The sequence below is a fragment of the Acartia tonsa genome, chromosome 12, assembly GCF_053477335.1.
Source record: "Acartia tonsa isolate MP-2025a chromosome 12, ASM5347733v1, whole genome shotgun sequence".
Lineage (NCBI taxonomy): Eukaryota > Metazoa > Arthropoda > Copepoda > Calanoida > Acartiidae > Acartia > Acartia tonsa.
In genome coordinates this window covers 22,763,831-22,782,838 of record NC_137271.1, presented here as the reverse complement: position 1 = coordinate 22,782,838, position 19,008 = coordinate 22,763,831, and the positions used below count along the sequence as shown (strand labels likewise).

The following is a 19,008-nucleotide window of genomic DNA, read 5'->3' as shown; positions in this document are numbered from 1 at the left end:
TTTTATTACCTGGAGATCCCCCACTTCACCACTATTTTAAATTATTTTTTTCAAATGGCGGGGAGGGTTGACGGTGTCCCACCCCCCAAGAAAATAGCCTAAAACCACCACAGGACCAGTAGGTATATTCCCTGAAGAGTAGAATCCGATCGGTTCAGTGGTTACCGAGATCTTAAGGGACGGACGGACAGACAGACAGACAAAAAAAATGGTGGGGGATTTTTTGTTTTTGGAGGGGTTGGGGGTGTCCCACCCCCAAAGAAAATAGCCTAAAACCACCACATGACCAGTAGGTATATTCCCTGAAGAGTAGAATCCGATCGGTTCAGTGGTTACCGAGATCTTAAGGGACGGACGGACAGACAGACAGACATCGTTCTACTTTGTATTATAACTAGCGGCTACGCCCCTAGAGGCCTCTAGTGGCACTTTAAATGTTTTTGTTTGTTAAAGTTAATTTTTTATGTACGATACCACCTTATTTGACGCTGAAGTCTCCCAGATTTTAAGAAAATTTTCAATTTTTTTGTCATTTCTTTTGGGAGGGTGGTAGTACCCTCCCCCAAAATAGTTAAAAACCTTCCCAGGACATATGAGAATCTACCCTGTTAAGGAGAACCCGATCGGTTTAGCGGTTAGCGAGATCCTTCGGTACACACAGACAGACAGACAGACACACAGACAGACAAACATCCTGGTACTTTAGTATAAGGATATCTCTTTTCTATTTACCTATCTAATTTTAGATATCGATGTGGATCGGGAAGAACCATTTTTGTGGTGGAACCTTGATCAATGACCAATGGGCTGTGACTGCAGCGCATTGTGTTGATCTTCAGTACAGGTAACTTACAACTCCTACAGACAACCAACTTTTTGATTGCTTAACTTTTGTGATTTGTCCTAAATGTCTGATTTTGAACCAGTGCAGTGTATTTTGTTGTTATGATCACGCACCTGGCATAGCATTAAAATTAATTGAAAGTTAGAGTTTATCTTTACATCTATCTAACTATCATTCTATCTACCAAATTTACATGGGAATCTTTTGAAAAGAGTAACTATAAGAAAATCTGATCATAATGTATCTTACCTATTTACATAATTAATCTATACATATATATACCTATTTTTTCCTAGGAATCATTTCAAGCGAGTAACTGTAAGCTTATCAGATCATAATGTAGAAGAAGCAGATAATCAAAATACTTTCAGAAAACTTAAAAGAATCGTCAGGTAAGATTTATTTTTTCTAAATGTAGTTAAATGTTTGTCTGTCTGTTTGTTAAGGTCTTTAAAATGGCTAGATTTATAGTTTTATGACAGAAGTGGGGGGGGGGGGAGAGGGGAGAATTGGTTTACTGTATTAAAAATTAAAATATCTCCGATTGCCCATTTTAAAAAAATCCCCCCATCAAAAAGATTTAAAGTTTTCTTTTTAAAACTAAAATAAAAATGGTAGAGTCGAAATAAACCCCCCTTCCCCATACCTAAGTACTACTAGAGGCCTCTAGGTGCGTAGCCGCTATCTTAGCTTGATGTCTGTCCGTCAGTCCGTCTGAAGCTTAAGATCTCGGTAACCACTGAACCGATCGGATTCTACTCTTCAGGGAATATACCTACTGGTCCTGTGATGGTTTTATGCTATTTCCTTGGGGGGTGGGGTGGGACACCCCCAACCCCCCCAAAAACAAAAAATCCCCCCCATTTTTTTTGTAGGAGATATCCTTGGTCCCTTTTTTTACGAATTTCTCCCTAACTTTTTTTATCATCTCTTGGGGCAAAGCCCCTAGAGGCTAGGGGCGAAGCCGCTAGCTGATTTATAAAGTAGCTATTTTTATGTATTATTACTTTTTTAGATTCCCTACCTATGATGAAAATTATCTTCATGGCGATTTAGCCTTACTACAATTTGATGTAAGTGTTTGTCGTTTTTGACAGATTATATTTTGTTTTCTCATTCTATCTATTAACCTAACAGTAGAGAGATTACTCATTATTTTATTAACCTAACTAACAATCTATCTATCAATCTATCTATCAATCTATCTATCAATCTATCTATCAATCTACCTATCAATCAATCAATCTACCTATCCATCTATCTATAAATACAAATCATTTTAGAATTTTTTTTAATGTTTGTAACGTAATATCTCTGTATAGTAATAGTTATTATGGTATATAGTACTACATGGGGTTATATATTCATTTTGTTAATACAGCACACTTACGGGTCCAGGTCTAATACAACCCCAGCGTATCAATTGATACTAAATAAAGAAGAAAAAATTTTACAGTGTATTTTATTCATTGTATGTAAAATTATCTAGAGACCTGTAGATATTGGTGAGACCCGCAGGCCCGCCTGCCTTCCAGCAGATGATCACGAATGGGGTTTCAGGTAAACACAACGTACAGGCCTTAGTTATAGAGTATCTGCGCTACTTACAAAATGATAGGACAATAGATGCTAAATTGAAGTATATTGTACATTCACAAAAATGACAAATAAAACCAACCCTTTTTTAAATTAGGATTATTGGTTATTACTGCCAGTTTGAAGCATCTAATCAAAATTAAATAAAAGTTTCAACCACTGTAATATACATTACATAAGTTGTAATTTTTTGTATTATTATTTGGGATGTACATCAATCTATCGACCATTGTCTTATCCATTTAGATACATGTGTTCTAATAATCCTAAATACGTTCATGAAGTTTACGTTAATTCGTTTACGTTGAGCAAATGCATAAATTATAAAATACGTCTAAACTTTAATTCTAGATATGATTTTTCATATTTTTAAAAATTAATATAAACAAATATTCATTTTTTAAGCAATAATAATATTATGTAGGCGATAAAATATGAATGTTTCTTTTTTTTACAAGAATGTGTATTTTAATGAATGAATTTTTATTTCTCGCATCGTGTAATAAACAGCTTTCCGCGGCACCTCGGGGCTAAAAAAACTGGTTTTAATCTTATGATTGTACATTTTTACATTTGTAGAAAACTGGTTATAATACAGTGCTAGACAAAGTTTTTTCGTATAGATGAGAACCGGTTCCTATCCACCGGATTCGAATGAATACGAGAAAAAAAATTGTTCTATTAGATCACAGAATCTGCTTAATCCCCTCTTTCCTCAAGTGCTACTAGAGGCCTCTATGGAGAAGGGGGAGTAACCGCAATGTATGCATATTATTAGATACAATCATAATTAAGACTACAACAAAACTGCCTGTATAACAAAATAGCAACGCCATTGAAATGGAATAATACCAAAATCTATTTTTTTATTTAATGGATTCGATAGAAATATTAAAATAAACTCAAATAGATAATTTAATGTAGCTACAATTTCTATCTATTCACAAAAAAAATATTATATAACTTAGTCCATTTATCGATATATATATATATATATATATATATATATAGATCAATCTATTTATCTATCAATCTATTCAACAATTTATCTATCATAATATCTTTTAATCCATTCATCCATCCATCCACCCATATATCTATCCATCTCTCTATCTCTCTATCTATCTATTACAGACAAGCTTTAATAACTGGATGTTGCTATACACGTATGATCACTCTAGTTACTTCTGTATATATAGAAGTATATAGAGTGCTTACCCCCCATTTATCTATCTTTATACTACAGACAAGCTCTTATAACTGGATGGGGGTATACAGAAGTAACTAGAGTGCTCATCTCCCATCTACATATATATCTATCTATCTATTACAGACAAGCTCTTATTACTGGATGGGGCTATACAGAAGTAACTAGAGTACTCACCCCCCGACCAAAAACATCAGATGTACTGAGGGAGGCTGAAGTTTATATTTTACCTCAGGTACATTTATTATAAAATTTTACTTAGGTTCCTTGGATTTGCTAGATGTGAACAGCTAAAAAGTAAAATTATGAGCTTTTTTGGGCACCATTTTTCATAGTCAAAATCTCTCCAAAAAATTCAAATTAACTTCTGTTTGTTAGCATAAAATAAGAGGGGAAAAATGAAACTTTACAAGTATCTACAGATGCTCATCTGTGATTGGTTGCTGAGCGGATTCAGCCTTTTGATTGGCTGTAAATACTAAAAGCTGAAATCCTTACACTACAGTGATCTCATTGTTCCCAAAAGTTAAAACGAACCTTTGGAGATGTTTTGACTGGGAAAATGAGTATTTTTATTGTAAAATTGTAATTATTTACTGTTATCCTAATTTTAAGCTCAAAACAAAGTAATAATTTTGGTTCTAGCTGACGTAATTTAACACTGAAATTTCTATCATGAGTGCTGGAAAACTCTAATTTATTTTGAAAGGCCTTGAACTTTTTGTTATTGAAGCTAAAGACTTCAAATTTGGGGTACTGGATCTACTTGTGGCAGCTTTTCAGCAGTTTGAACGGTTTATTTCTTTTAACTTTTCTTGTTAAAATACACAACTCAATATAATATCACTTTGAATTTTAGGAATTATGTATCAAGCATTCACCATTCCCCATAACTGACAGAATGATCTGTACCTTTAAAGGACCTCTTGGAGTTGAAACAACCTGCCAGGTATAATATGTGTCAGGCTACCCACTTCAGAATAAGCATTACAAAAAGAGCAATTAAAAAGTCTGTAAAAATTTAGCCAATTGATTCTTAACTTTAATCTTACTAGAAATGGAGGAGTTACCTTACCCCATTATATGGGTATAAAACCATAAGGAAAAAAGATAAGAGGATGAATACACACCCCCTTTTCATGGTATAATACTACTTTCCCATCCCTAAATTTTTAAAGAAAAAACTAGCAGACGAAAATCAAAAGCCGCCCAGGGCTTTTTGTAAGTCAATCATAAATAATAATGTGAATAAAAAGAAAAGTAGTATTTAGCAAACAGCCATGGGCGGTCAGAATCAGCTGAATGTTTATTATGAAAAAAATTTCCCCCTTTTTAGAAATGAAAGGATTCATCTTTCATGCACAAATTTTTTTAAATAAAAATAAATTCTTTGTAATTTTTAATTAAAACATTAAAACGACAATATCTAAAAGTAAAAAGGAAAAAAAAAATTCTAGATGTTGTTATTTAAGTAATTTTTTATATTTAATAACAAAATTTTCTTTTGTTTTTAATTTAAATATTATATTCTAATTATTAAAACTTTACATATTAATTTTGTAATCCTCCCATTTGAAAAGTGGTGGAATAGCAATAAAATTTAGCGCGGCAACAGCGCTAATTAGGCCCCTGGGCCCACTACCTATTTTCGTCTTCTAGTTGCTTCGATTTTTCTCTTTTATTTTTTTCTCTATGTATAAAACTTTGAAGGACCTATGAGAAGCTCAACTGTAAAGAGAAGCCTTTAGCCAAAAATTGTTTTAATTTATTTCGCTTGTTGTTGGCTATGCCTTATTCCTGGATTTATATACAAAAGCAATGTAAAACATGAAAATTTGCATTTTTTTAATTAGCCTACAGTTTTAATATCGTGTCCAATATTTAGGGAGATTCTGGCGGCCCCCTAGTGGTTGAAAATGGAACTAATAGATATGTTGTGGTTGGTGCTACTAGCTTTGGAGTCTCCACTTGTGAGGGGCCTTATCCATCTATGTTTGCCAGGTATGATGGGTAGATAGACATCTAGTGGTAAAAAATAGAACTAATAGATATGTTGTAATTGGTGCTACTAGTCTCCACATGTGTAGGGTCCTATCCATCTATGTTTGCTAGGTATAATGGATAGATAGACATCTAGTGGTAATAATTATAACTAACTTTTACTTAATTCTGCATATTAAGGAATGTAAGTAGTTAAATAAATTTATTTTCTAAATATCAACTTTGATTTTTAGTTTAAAAATGAAAGAATGAAATGAAATGAAAAAATGTTGGGGGAGGCAGTTAAAGGCCTACCCTGGACTTAAATAAAGCTTCACTGGGAAAGCCTACGCTACACAGAAAACAGATAGACATCCTGTTACTATTTTGTAATATTTTTTTTATAATTTCTTTTCCAATATGGCTTCAAAACCGAATAATATCCGTTGGATTAGAACCGGTTATTCAATTTTCCACAATTTTCCAGAAATATCAAAATAAAAATCATAAAATTTATACCAGCTTTGTTAGCCCAAGTCTTCGGCCACTCATGGCAAACAAAAATGATTTTGAACTTATAATTTTTCATTATGATATCCGTGGAAAGCTGTCTATAATACGATGTGAAAATTAACTATTATTTATTTTAGAGTTTCCACCTTCCTGGATTTTATCTATGCCGCGATGGTACCCGCCCCCATGGAATACCTGATCGACTATGAAACACCCAAAGTTTTAACTTTTTAGGAACATTCTATTGTGACTTTTTATTGGAAAAATGGATAATTATGACCCTTTCTTATCTGGAGTCATTGTTTAAAAGTTATATATATTTTTTAAAGATTTTAATTAGCGGAGCAACTCTACAATGTTTGTCCGAACGTCCTCCATTTCATAAAGTTGCTTAGAACCTTATTTTCAATTTTTATGTGTTTTAAGATTAAAAAAACTTAAACTTCTTCAAAATTATCTACATTTTTAACAAAAATGTTTTAGACATGATTGTTAGCTTTTATTATTTCTGCGCTAACTTTTTAACATAATTTTCCTTGTTAAATATTTTATTAGTAGCGAAGCTACTCTATACTTTGAAATGTGATGAAATATTTTGTTCTTGTGGAGTTTTCTCGACTTTTCCAACTACTTAAATAATGTACAAAGGAGATTTATAAAAACAAAAAAATTAATTTTAGAAACAGTATATAGGTGGCTATTGGTTATTGTACTTTTTAAACTTCAGTATATTTACGGCCTAATGGGTACTTCTAACCTTATTGTGTTATAAAACTTTGGGCATTTAAGTATTTTTTATAAAACATTAATGCATTGTTAATTATTTTACCTATTGTTATTATTAATTGTTAAATATATTTGTTATAAAATATAAAATTATTTCTGCTAAATAACCTAGAAACAAATTTATATTATGAATTACTTATTGTTGTCAACCAAACCAAGAATGAGGTATAGCCAACTATGAATCTAAAGGAATTAGACAATGGCATATAAATTAATATACATCCCCAATGATGATAGACAAAATTATCCCTTCTATAGATTAGAAATAGTGGTTAGATTAAAAGGTTTGGACACTCATCATAAAAAAACAACCAATCAAAATTCAAGCACCCTAGGTTGTTAAGCCAATTAATCTGAAAACATTATTATAAAACTTTGGGGACTAGTATAAAACTGCCATTTGGTCCCTCTCTCTCTGATAGCCAACAAGGGAAATAATTTTTAAAATTTAGGTAGCAGATAAAAAGGTGGTCTTAAGAACGATGTGTTGCCCCCAAAAAACCTTGAAAAATTACCAAATATTTTTTTCAAATCAAACATGCCTAAATTAGAACAGCTTTGTTTTATAAACAAGGATAACAGTATCCAAAAGTAGATAAGCACAAAAAATCATAGACGGGAATACGACAAGTAGATTTTTAGTATTTATATTTTGTATCACGACTGACAGACCGACGGACAAAGTAAATCTTCACAAAAAAAATCAGCTGTCTACCTCGAATAACAGAGTTAAGAAGTAGCTCATGTACAGACGGACAGATAATGTAAATTTTAGAGTGGCTTTGCTTCTAAAATAAAGAAGGTTACCTTGTAGGTAAAACTAAAAGTATGTCTGCTGAGTAAATATTCAGGGATCGGGGGGATAAGTCAATGAAAAATATTTTTGCTGTAAAGAAATCGTCCCACAACAAAAAATATTTTTTTGGAACATAAATACTCAGGGGTCATAAAGGATAAGACAGTGGAAGATATATCCCAACTGATAATAAACAAAATTACCCGTTCTGTAGTTTAAATTATTGATCAAAAAGTTGATCCACAAATAGTTTAGAACCAACCAATCAAAATTCAAAAAAAGTACCCAAAGTTTATAAGCCAACAAATACGATAACTTAATTATATAACTTTAAGTACCAGTAAATTTGCAGACAAATATCTCCTTCCTCCCTGTAAATATTTTGTAAATTTTCTAGTCCTTACATCCTTGTAAAAATATTGCTTTGATATACATTTAGAAAGAATTTATCAAAAATGTTTTATCATAACATAGTATTGGGAAAAATAGTCAACTCAGGGGCGTCCAAGCTTTTTTATTTGGGAGGGGGGGGGGGGTAAAATTTTGAAAATAAAAGTTTCATAAAAGCATTTTTTTATGTGGGGGGGGGGCCGGGGGGTACACACCCCTTTACCCCCCCCCCCCTTGGACGTCTATGAGTCAACTATCTAACTAAGGAATATATTAACGGGATAAGACAATTGAGTACAAATTTATGTACACCCAAATAGTATTATCAATAAAATTATTGGTGGAAAACTTTGAACAAAATTAGTTTACCAATTAGTCAAAATCTATTCAAGTCCCCAAAGTTCAAGGAATATGAGAAAATGGCTAATAAAACTTTGGGTACTAGTATAATTAACAGTCCAAAATATCTATTCAAAATTATCACACTGCTATTTTTCGATAATGCTAGCCGAAAGTTTGTCCATCTTCTAGCAATGATTATACAGTTGCTGCGATTTTTATATTATACCTTACTGTAACAGGAATCATCATTCAAGTACTGAAATCGATTATACTTTATGGAATGTCAAAATGTTTAAATCATTGAAAAAAGACGTACAAATGAAAAAAATACAAAATCAGCTGATTTCCAATCGTAATACTGAAAAAAATGTTCTAATTTCAGAGTTTATCATGAAAAAATGATTTTGATTAGGAGGGACAGTGAACGTCTCCGCGCGTCGCACCGCGTACTGACCCAGGGAGGGAGGGGACAATGGGCTGTTTATTACACTAGGCCCCATAATTTTCCTAGTAACGTTTGCTTATTTGTTGGCTAAAATACGTTAGGGACTTTAATCAAATTTTGATTAGTTGGTTCATTAAGTTCAGTGCTTAAACGTTTCAACCGCTGAATGTAATCTACAGAAAAGGTAAATTTATGTATTATCATAGGAATGTACATAAATTTATCGGCCAATGTCTTATCCCTTTAGATCCCAGGTACCGACCTTAAATTTAGTGTTTTCGTGTTACCACTAATTTGTTATACAAATTTAGCTAAATGTCGTTAGCTGTAATGCAGTATGTTATGAATCAGAGAGGAAAGGGATGTAAATTTTACTGGTACTCGTTCTCTCATTCGAAGACTTAGAATTTTATCAGGTGATTAGTTGGTTCTAACTAGCAGTGTCTAAGCTTTTCAATCAATAATTTAAATATACAAAAGGGGTGATTTTGTTATGTTGTCCATAATCATTGAGGATGAACATATCTTTATGAAAAATGAAGAGATAAAAGAAGATGAATATAAAAAAAAGAGAGATAAAAAAGTGTTATAAAGAAACAATTAGTCGAACGAAAATTATTTTACTTTCCAGTATGGCTTAAAAACTCACTAATATCCGCTGGATTAGAACCGGTTCTTATCCATACTGAAAAATCACGTTTGACATCGTATTACAAACAATTTTCCACAAATACTAAAATAAAAATCATAATATCAATACCAGTTTTGTTAGACCGGGCCTGTGGCCTCTTGGGGCTTACAAAACTTGTTTTAATCTTTTATTTAAATATCCACGGAAAGCTGTCTTTAATTCGATGTGATAAATCACTAATACTAAATGCATGGATGTATGAGTATTATTGTATTTTGCTAATTTTACAGTTTAACATTTTCGTTAGAACACCTCTGATATTGAAAGTTTGAGTTATGGGTAATCTAGTAGAGGCTAGTGTATAGGTCAACCTAGCAGTGAGAACATGTGATCTACAGATAAAGGGATTTGTCAATGGACATTAAATAATCTTTCCCTGTTTATTTCAAGTTTGCATCTTTTAGTTTATTTTCAGTAAAGGATCTTAAGGGATAAGAAAATGGATGATAAATTGAAGTATATATCCAATGATGGTAACAAAATTACCCCTTTTAAAGATCAAAATTATTTGTTAAAAAGTTTGGACATTATCAGTTTAAAATTAACCATTCAAAATTCAAGAAAAGTATCAAGCGTTTTTGAGTAAACGAAAAAGAAGACGTGGTTATAAAAGTTTGGGTACCAGTGTAATTAACATTTTAAAGTCCTTCCCCATATTGAGAAATTATCTTCTATTTAAATATCCATAATTCCATGAAAAGTTTGATTTTTATTTAGTAAACATATAAGTAGTCATATTTTGGAAAGTTAGATGCGTATATTATTACAGGAAGGGAGGGTACATTGGACTGTAAATTATATTGGTATCCAAAGTTTTTTAACCAAATACTTTGGGTACTTTTATGAAATCTTATTTTGTTGGTTCAAGCCAGAAGTGTCTAAACATTTTAACCAATGATTCTTCTCTACAGAATAGGGTATTATTGTTTATTGTTCATTGAAAATGTATATCGATTTATCGTCCAATAACTTATCCCTTAAAATTTCATAATATTCATACTTAAACATTTTATATACGTAAAAATTTTACTTTTAAAAATCAAATACTTAGAAACAAAAGATTTAAATTTAAATAAGATAATTTTCCTTTTTATTGATAAATGTAACCAGTGGCGTGCAACAATCCCCCCATAAAATTTCAAGGTGGGTGTATAATTACACCCCATAGACGTCCAAGGGGGGGGGGGGTAATAGGGCGATTACTTACCCCCCCCCCCCCCCATTTAAAATTTTACCCCGGGGGTAAATTTTTTTTTGGGGGGGGTAAACTAAATTTACGGCGCGCCCCAAAAACGAATTACCCCCCCTTCAAAAATTTTTACCCCACCCAAAATAAAAAGCTTGGACGCCCCTGTTACACCCCCCTTTGGCAAGCTTTTGGGTAAATCTTTAAACCGATTTTTTTTACTGTTCTGCGCTTCTTTATGAATGGTATAATGTTTTCACCCAAAAATAAGTATAAGACATTTACTAATTACAAATTTAATCATCTTAAATACAGAATAATTATTTATCACATCGTTTTATAGGCAGCTTTCCGTGAATGTTAAAATGTAAATTGAAAACTGGTATTGATTTTATGGTTTTTATCTTAATATTCGTGGAAAATAGTCTGTAATACGATGCTATACATGTTTTTTCAACATAGCTGATAACTGTTCCTAGTCCACCGGATATTAATCGGTTCCGAAGTCATACAGGAAAAGAAATAAGCTTCTTATTGCAGTTTTTTTTAAACTAAAATTGAAATGCATGAAATTTTTCATTAAAAAATTAAATTTCAATTAAATATGGAATTTTTCTATAATTTAAATTTAATATGTTAAGCAAAAAATTTAAATATTTGACAAATTAATCTGTAAATATCCTTATACTAAAGTAACAGGATGTCTGTGTGTTTGTTTGTCTGTGTGTTTGTGTGTTTGTACCAAAGGATCTCGCTTACCGCTGAACCGATCGGGTTCTCCTTAACAGGGTAGCTTCTCATAAGTCCCGGGAAGGTTTATAACTATTTTGGGGGAGGGTACCACCACCCTATCAGGAGAAATCGCCCCTAGCAAAAAAATTACCCCTCCCGAAAAAGAGACTCCAACGAAACATAAACCAATTATTTCTGTAATTAGATATTTCAAATAAAAAAAAAACATTCAAAGTGCCACTAGAGGCCTCTAGGGGCGTAGCCGCTAGTGTATATATATGGAGAAATTTAAAAACTAATGATTTCAAAAGCTAATACTAAAATATAAAAGTAACAGTATCTGTGTCTGTCTGTATGTCTGTCTATACCGAAGATTCTTGCTAACCGTAAAACCGATGTTGTACCTCCTTACAGTGTAGCTTCCTATAGGTCCTGGGAAGGTTTATAAATATTTGGGGGGAGTATATCCCCACCCTTCCAAGAGAAATGGCCCCTCGAAAAAAGACACCTCTCTCCAAACAAAATAAAATCCCTTTTTCTTTTTTAACCTAAAGTTTGGGGGACACTTCCCTCACCCCTTAAGTGCTCCTAGAGGCCTTTACGGGTGTAACCGCTAGTTCAGTATAACTATAATTACTTGAATACAGGAAACAAAATACGGACATACTCACATTTCAAGACTTGTTTATCGAGAAGCATTTCAGTAATAACATAAGAGTAAGTTTGGACAAACTCTACTTATAAATATGCTTAGTTATTTAAGAAAATAAAAATCAAAAACGACACTTTTTCAAAGTCAAAACGTGCCAATAAATCAAGTTTCATTAGTTTTAGCATATAAACTATAAGTTATTTCGTCCCTATCATCTAGGGAAGGGTTGAGAAGGACAGGACAATAGCATAAAACCATTTCAAATCATTTATAATGCTTCCATGAAAATACAACTAATCAGACCAGCCTTCTAAAAGATTAAATTTTAGCTTAAAACCATCACAGAAACTTTATGTATGTTTCCTAAAGATTAGAGCCCAATCGGTTTAGCGGTTATGGACATCTTAAGCTTCATACAGACGGACGGCAGACGTACTGACAAACATTGTACTACTTTACATCACAGAATGATTAAAGTGCATCTACGCAATAAAAAAATAAAATAAAATCATAGTCAAATTATTACGCATTATTTTTTTTACGTCAATGGTTTCACTTTATACCATCAAGGACGTAAGTAGCGATGCTACTTTATAATTCGCATAGTTTTTGGTTTGTCCGTCCGTTACTCTATAGGGTAAAATTATTTATTTTTTTGTGAAGTATATAACTTACTTTGTCCGTTAGCCTGTCGGTCATGCTTCAAATAATATTTACAAAATGGTCTGCGATTTTATATTTATCTATAATACAAAGTAGAACGATGTCTGTCCGTCTGTCTGTCCGTCTGTCTGTCCGTCTGTCTGTCCGTCTGTCCGTCTGTCTGTCCGTCTGAAGCTTAAGATCTCAGTAACCACTGAACCGATTGGGCTCTACTCTTCAGGGAATATACCTACTGGTCCTGTGATGGTTTTAAGCTATTTTCTTGGGGGGTGGGACACCCCCAACCCCCCCAAAAAATGAAAAATACCCCCCCCCCAAAAAAAAAAAATTTTTTTTTTACTTTTTCTTTTTAAATCTAAAATACGAAAAATTAGGTTGATCAAACCTCTTGGGGCAAAGCCCCTAGAGGCTAGGGGCGAAGCCGCTAGTATATCAATAAAACACTGTGCATTGGACTTATTAAATGTTGAAAATGATTCGAGAAAATCACGAAAACTTGAAAGTCTAGGAATCGATCTAGCACCCAAAATAACAGATAGATGGACAAAATAATGTGTAGATTAGATGGGCATATGCCATAGGAATCTCACTAAAATTTTCAGCTGTCTATCTTGAATAGGAGCCGAGAAAATCACGTTTCCCCCATAGCGTTACAGACTGACGGACAAAGTGAATTATAGAGTAGCTTCGCTACCAAAAATAACATGTTTAAATAAACTATATTTATCACTCTATGAAGCAGTAAGTTTTTTTTGGGTCTGAAGCTTAAGATTTAAAAAATTATTAAACTGATTAAGTTTTACATTTTAGGGAAGCTTCACATAGGTCCCGAGATAGTTTTAGGCTACTTTATTTTTAGATCTAAGTCGTTGGATAGTTTAGGCTTTTTATTCTTAAATAGGGAGCCCTTAGAGGCTAGAAGCGCAGCAGCTAGTGTGTATAATATAAAGTAGTATGCTTTTTTTGTCTGTGGTGAAGGATCTCGCTAACTGATGAACCGATATGGTTCTTCATTACAGTGAAGCTTCCAATTCGTCCAGGGAAGGTTTTTATCTGTTTTTGGAAAAGGTATCTTATTCTTCACCCTCCCAATAAAAAATTACCCCCACCCACCTTCTACCTTTAGTGCCCCTAGAGGCTTCTAGGGGGCGCAGCCGCTAGTCTATTGTATAGGACCACTGAACATATACTCCATAGCGCACTATGTTTGTCTATCCATGAACTTTTCTGTGCTTCGCTCCTTATGTAGGTTGTCATCCTCGTTTTTTTTTCTTCTGTCAATGCGTCATATTAATTAATATTCTATTAGACATAATATTCATTGTCTATATAGGCTTTTCATACATGTTTTATGACAATATTAATCTTATTTTGAAATATAAATGTACAGTACAACCCTGACAACTACCTGGTTTCAGTGGTGGGGACCTTTTTCGTCTGCTAGCAAATTACTTTCTTCTCATTTGTAGTGACGACGCTATTGGCTGATATTCAAAGACCCAATTGGCACAGGGTCCCCACCCAGTAAACATAAAGTTATTTAACACCTCTATTCTTTTTTTACTGTAATTTTTTAAACAAGGATGACAAAAGCAATAACAACGAACCTCAACAAGTCATAGGGTTGAACAAACGAACATTTTAACGCACATAATATTTAGAGGTTGAACAAAAATCAGGGGGGGGTGTATGGTTCTTTATGGTTCCCCCACTCTACACTCTCTGATACACCCCCACTTAAAACAGCCAGGTACTAGGGAATGTGATACAGACAAACAATTATAAGTGGAAGTTTCCCACAACCCTCTCACCTTATTTCCCCCTTTCTTACCAACTTCCTTTCAGCTTTATCAAAAAAAAGTTATATGCCAACTCTACGCCAACAAAATTTCAAATTAAATTAACTGGATGAACCACAGTTCCTGCAAACAGATAATGGGGAGTCAAGTTAAAACAACCACACACCCCATAAATTAGGAGTTTGTGACGGTGGTAAAATCCTTTGCACGACTTTGTTACTAACAGAAAAAAAGAGAATATTAAACGGTAATGCAGTAAAGATATAGAAATTCAGATTCTAAATCTTATCTAGACTTATAGCTTTTATTGCTGCGCTACTTACGGTCAAAATTGTCCACGATACTCTACAATTAAACAAGGATGACAATATCCATGAAAGCAAAGCTCCAAAGTGGTAGGAAAAACGAACATTAACACCTGGATTAAAATGTCAGAATGGGCAGGATATAAATATCACAGGTCTAAACAAAATTGTAATTAAATTCGTAGCAAAACAAAAAATAGAGGATACTGTTTAGTTTAGGGACATTTTTAGGACTTTTACGATATGTTGCCCCCCCCCCCTTCCAACGATAGCTGAAAACCACGTATAGGTTTCGTGATTATTTTCGAATTAATTTCGTTGTTGGTAAAAGCTGATAACATTGTACCTTGTTGAAATAGGAATCATAAATAGGAATATTTATATTGTAAATTGCTACGCTTTCCAAATCGTACCTTGCTGTTACAGGAATCATGACACAAAGTTTGAAAACCATAGAACATTCTAACATGTCAAATAGCAATCCGTTAAAGATGTACTGACTCTAAATGTAGAAAAGCCATGCTTTTATAAATTCAAGTATGAAATTGATAAATAGATTAGGGCCAAAAGTTTCTTACTGGTCTAGGCGAATGTGAAGCAGAAAAAAAAATTTATTTAAATTTTGAAAAATGACATTTTAATTCAAGAGTAAAAATTTGCAATTTTAGAAGCGCAGCTACACTATAGACATTAAAACATTTTTTAAGCACTATGCATGTAAAATTTAATAGAACATACTATCAAAGATATTTATTCTATGTGATTATTATTCTTTAAAATTAGGGCAAAATTGTCTGGTATGTACCCAACGTTTTAAAACCAACAAATGAGAGAATAGTTATTTCTCGCATCGTATTATAAACAGCTTTCCGCGGTTATAGAATGTACAATTATAAGACTAAATCCAGTTTTTTTAGCCCCAAGGTGTCGCAGCTAAAAAACCTTAAAACGTAGTCGGGAAGGTGATTGGTTCGAATCTAGAAAATGGTTCTTACTACTGCTATGTCAGGTGCGCGACATAGATAGTTAGTGTAGGGGGAATGCCTTGGCCCAAAACAGGCGCAACTCATTACCATGCAAATTTAGGACATCTTAGACAAAGGTCATGCAATTAAAGGGTTGGGCGCTTTCCGCCGCTATTATAAGACTGGAGTATGTTTTAAAGTTCTTAAAGAGGTCAAGAACCCGAAGTTTCATATATTTTCAAAATGGTACAATATGTCTATTTATTTTTTCCAATTTCGCTTTTAAATTTTCTCTCGTACTTGTTTAATTCTGTACATTTTCCTAAATTGATAAAAATACTCTAATTCAGCATAAAAAATCTTTCAATTTAATTTTGCAGAATTTTACTGAAAATTGATGATGTTTTTTGATACAATTTTAAAAACTAATGTAATAGAATGTCTGTCTATTTGTTTTTCAGGGAAGGTCTTTATTCTATTTTAGGGGGGTGGGGAAGGGTGATATCCCCTCAAACATCTGATTTTCTAATCTACTATCAAAGGCAGATGTTTGAATTTTTGGTCAAAACTAATGGGGTTCCAGAGATTTTTAGGGATAAGACAATGAACGATAAAGTTATATACATCCTTATGCACATAAACCTGTTGCTGATGGAGAAAAACTACCCCCAACACGCCTAGTTATTAGTGGGTGTGCATCCAATACAGAGAATATTTCCCACTTTGTAAATCATTATTCTAAACATATTCCAGAGCAAACTGATTCTTTTATTCAAGACACACCTGATCTTTTAAGGTTTCTGGAGGAAGCAAATAAAGGACCAGATATTCCAAGCAATGCAATTTTAGTCTCAATTGATGTAGTAGGACTCTATCCTAACATCCCTCAAGATGAGGGAATAGATGCTTTTAGAGAAGCCATGCATGAACCTAAATATGGCCAATCAAGTATGTGTATAAATTTTATAATAACACTTTTGCAATATGTGTTACAATTTAACAGCTTCATTTTTAATGAAAAATTTTACCTTCAAGAGTGGGGTACCAGTATAGGTACAAAAGTAGCCCCAACTTATGCAAATATTTTTATGAATAAACTAGAAACCGAAATGCTTAAAAAGTTTAAAGGAACGCTTCCGGCCTTTTGGAAACGTTATATTGATGATATTATATGTCTATTTGTTGGAAATGAAAATGATTTGTTAAAATTTTTGACTTTTATTAGTTCTTATCATCCTACTATTAAATTTACATGTGAATATAGATTAAATGATGTTATCGTTAAAACCAAATGGAAAAATGGCAACCTTGATGTTAATAGATTACCAATTGGAAATGTAAGACCTAGGTCAATTGATTTTCTTGATTGTACAATTTGGATTAATGATCTTTGTAAATTTGAATGTGATTTATTTACAAAAGATACAGACAGAATAACTTATTTAATGCCTCAAAGTTGTCACCCCAGTTTTATTTGTCGCAATATACCTTACTCTTTAGCATACAGATTAAAAAGAATTTGTACTTCAAATGAAAATTTTCTGTTAAGATTAAATGAACTCAAAATAAATTTATTAAGCCGTGGTTACAATGCCAAAATTATTGTAAATGCCTTTGACAAACTCAAAAATATTCCACGCAGTAAAACTTTAGAAAAAGTAATTCATCCAAAACAAAATAATAGAGTAATGTTTTCTTTAACTTATGACCCAAGAATTATAAATGTAAATGAGAGTATAAAAAAGCACTATGTTATTGCAAATAAGGATCCCAGTTTTAAAATATCTTTTCCGAAAATGCCTATGGTTGGGTACAAAAGAGCACGCAATTTAGGCGATCACTTGATCCGTGCTAAATTGTATCCCATCCATAGGTATGAAATGAGAAATAGAAATGGTTTCTTTAAATGTAGTAAACGAGATATTGGTTGTGATTTGTGTAACCATAGTCAAAACATAACAGAACATGTTGCTAGTCATTCAAAAAAGAAATATCCTATAAAATCTAAAATTAAATGCTCTGATAGTTATATTATTTATTCAATTCAATGTAAAAAATGTGATATGCAATATGTAGGCCAAACTACGACACCTGTGTGTAGACGCTTTAACAGCCACTCATGGGATATCATAAATAAAAAGAATGAGAAACCTGTACCAAAGCATTTTAACAGTAGAAACCACTCTCATTCAGATATGATTTTTACACCTTTTGAAAAATTAAATAAAAAAGATAAAACTTTATTAGATGTTCGCGAAAAATATTGGATTTTAGAAAAAATACTGTAATCTTTGGATTAAACAGAAATTATTAATTGCCAGTTGCAACCTAAAATTTTTTTCTTGTACCTCCTTTTTTTGTCTTTATTATATATAACATTTTTGTAATAGTTATTTAACCCTTTAAACAGATGATTTTCAACAACCACCCAAATTTTGACCATTTTGACCGCCTGTATTGTTATCAAACTAATTTTCCCCCAAAAAACTCATTCTATTCTTGACAATGCACGAAGATACTGCTAAATTTTATGTGAAAAAATGTATATAAATAACCATGTAAGTTGTTTTATTTTATAGAATTTTTTTATTACATATTTTAAATTTACATAGTCCTGTTGTTACTACGCTTTTTGTTGATATAATTGTCCTTGTTTCTTTAAATTTTGACCATTTTGCTAAAATGATTTGTTATGTTATTGTGTATATAACCATTTCTTATACTTTTTTGTGAAAAAAATTTAATATTTTTTTAGACCCTGATGATGTTTATGCCAATAAACGAAAAATTTCGGTGCCTGATGTGTTAATTTTTATCCTTGTTGGGGAATAGAATAGTTGGTGCGCGTCCTTTTTATGAATATTATGGATTAATGGTTAAAAAGATTGGACACTGCTAGTTGATATTAGCCAAACAATAAGATATATGGTTATAAAACTTTGGGTACTAGCATAATTTGCATGTTCAATGTCCCCTCCCTCCATAATGTGTATCACTTTATCCTAAGTGGAGTATAACCTTTCCCCTTCATTCATCCCCTATCCAAATAACTGAAGAAAATTTAATGAAAGTTAGTGGTTAGTTTTTTTTAATTACGTTAGGTTACGTTATGGTAG

At 32.5% G+C, this 19,008-nt stretch overlaps 1 protein-coding gene and 1 long non-coding RNA gene across 2 annotated transcripts in view; both read left to right on the top strand.

Moving 5' to 3' along the window:
• LOC145334761 (uncharacterized) overlaps positions 1-7,054 on the top strand; it is a 42,960-nt gene extending 35,906 nt beyond the window's left edge. Inside the window, exons 14-21 of the mRNA XM_080180362.1 lie at positions 747-844; positions 1,141-1,236; positions 1,860-1,917; positions 2,334-2,404; positions 3,774-3,882; positions 4,507-4,596; positions 5,533-5,648; positions 6,278-7,054. Coding sequence (XP_080036488.1) covers positions 747-844; positions 1,141-1,236; positions 1,860-1,917; positions 2,334-2,404; positions 3,774-3,882; positions 4,507-4,596; positions 5,533-5,648; positions 6,278-6,374 — 735 coding nt within the window. The 3' untranslated portion in view covers positions 6,375-7,054. The remainder of the gene's footprint in view (positions 1-746; positions 845-1,140; positions 1,237-1,859; positions 1,918-2,333; positions 2,405-3,773; positions 3,883-4,506; positions 4,597-5,532; positions 5,649-6,277) is intronic.
• An 11,288-nt stretch (positions 7,055-18,342) lies between these two features.
• LOC145334074 (uncharacterized) lies at positions 18,343-18,688 on the top strand. Its single transcript, XR_013884703.1, has 2 exons — positions 18,343-18,450; positions 18,648-18,688. It is a non-coding gene; the product is annotated as an uncharacterized LOC145334074 (long non-coding RNA).
• The last annotated feature ends 320 nt before the right edge of the window (positions 18,689-19,008 follow it).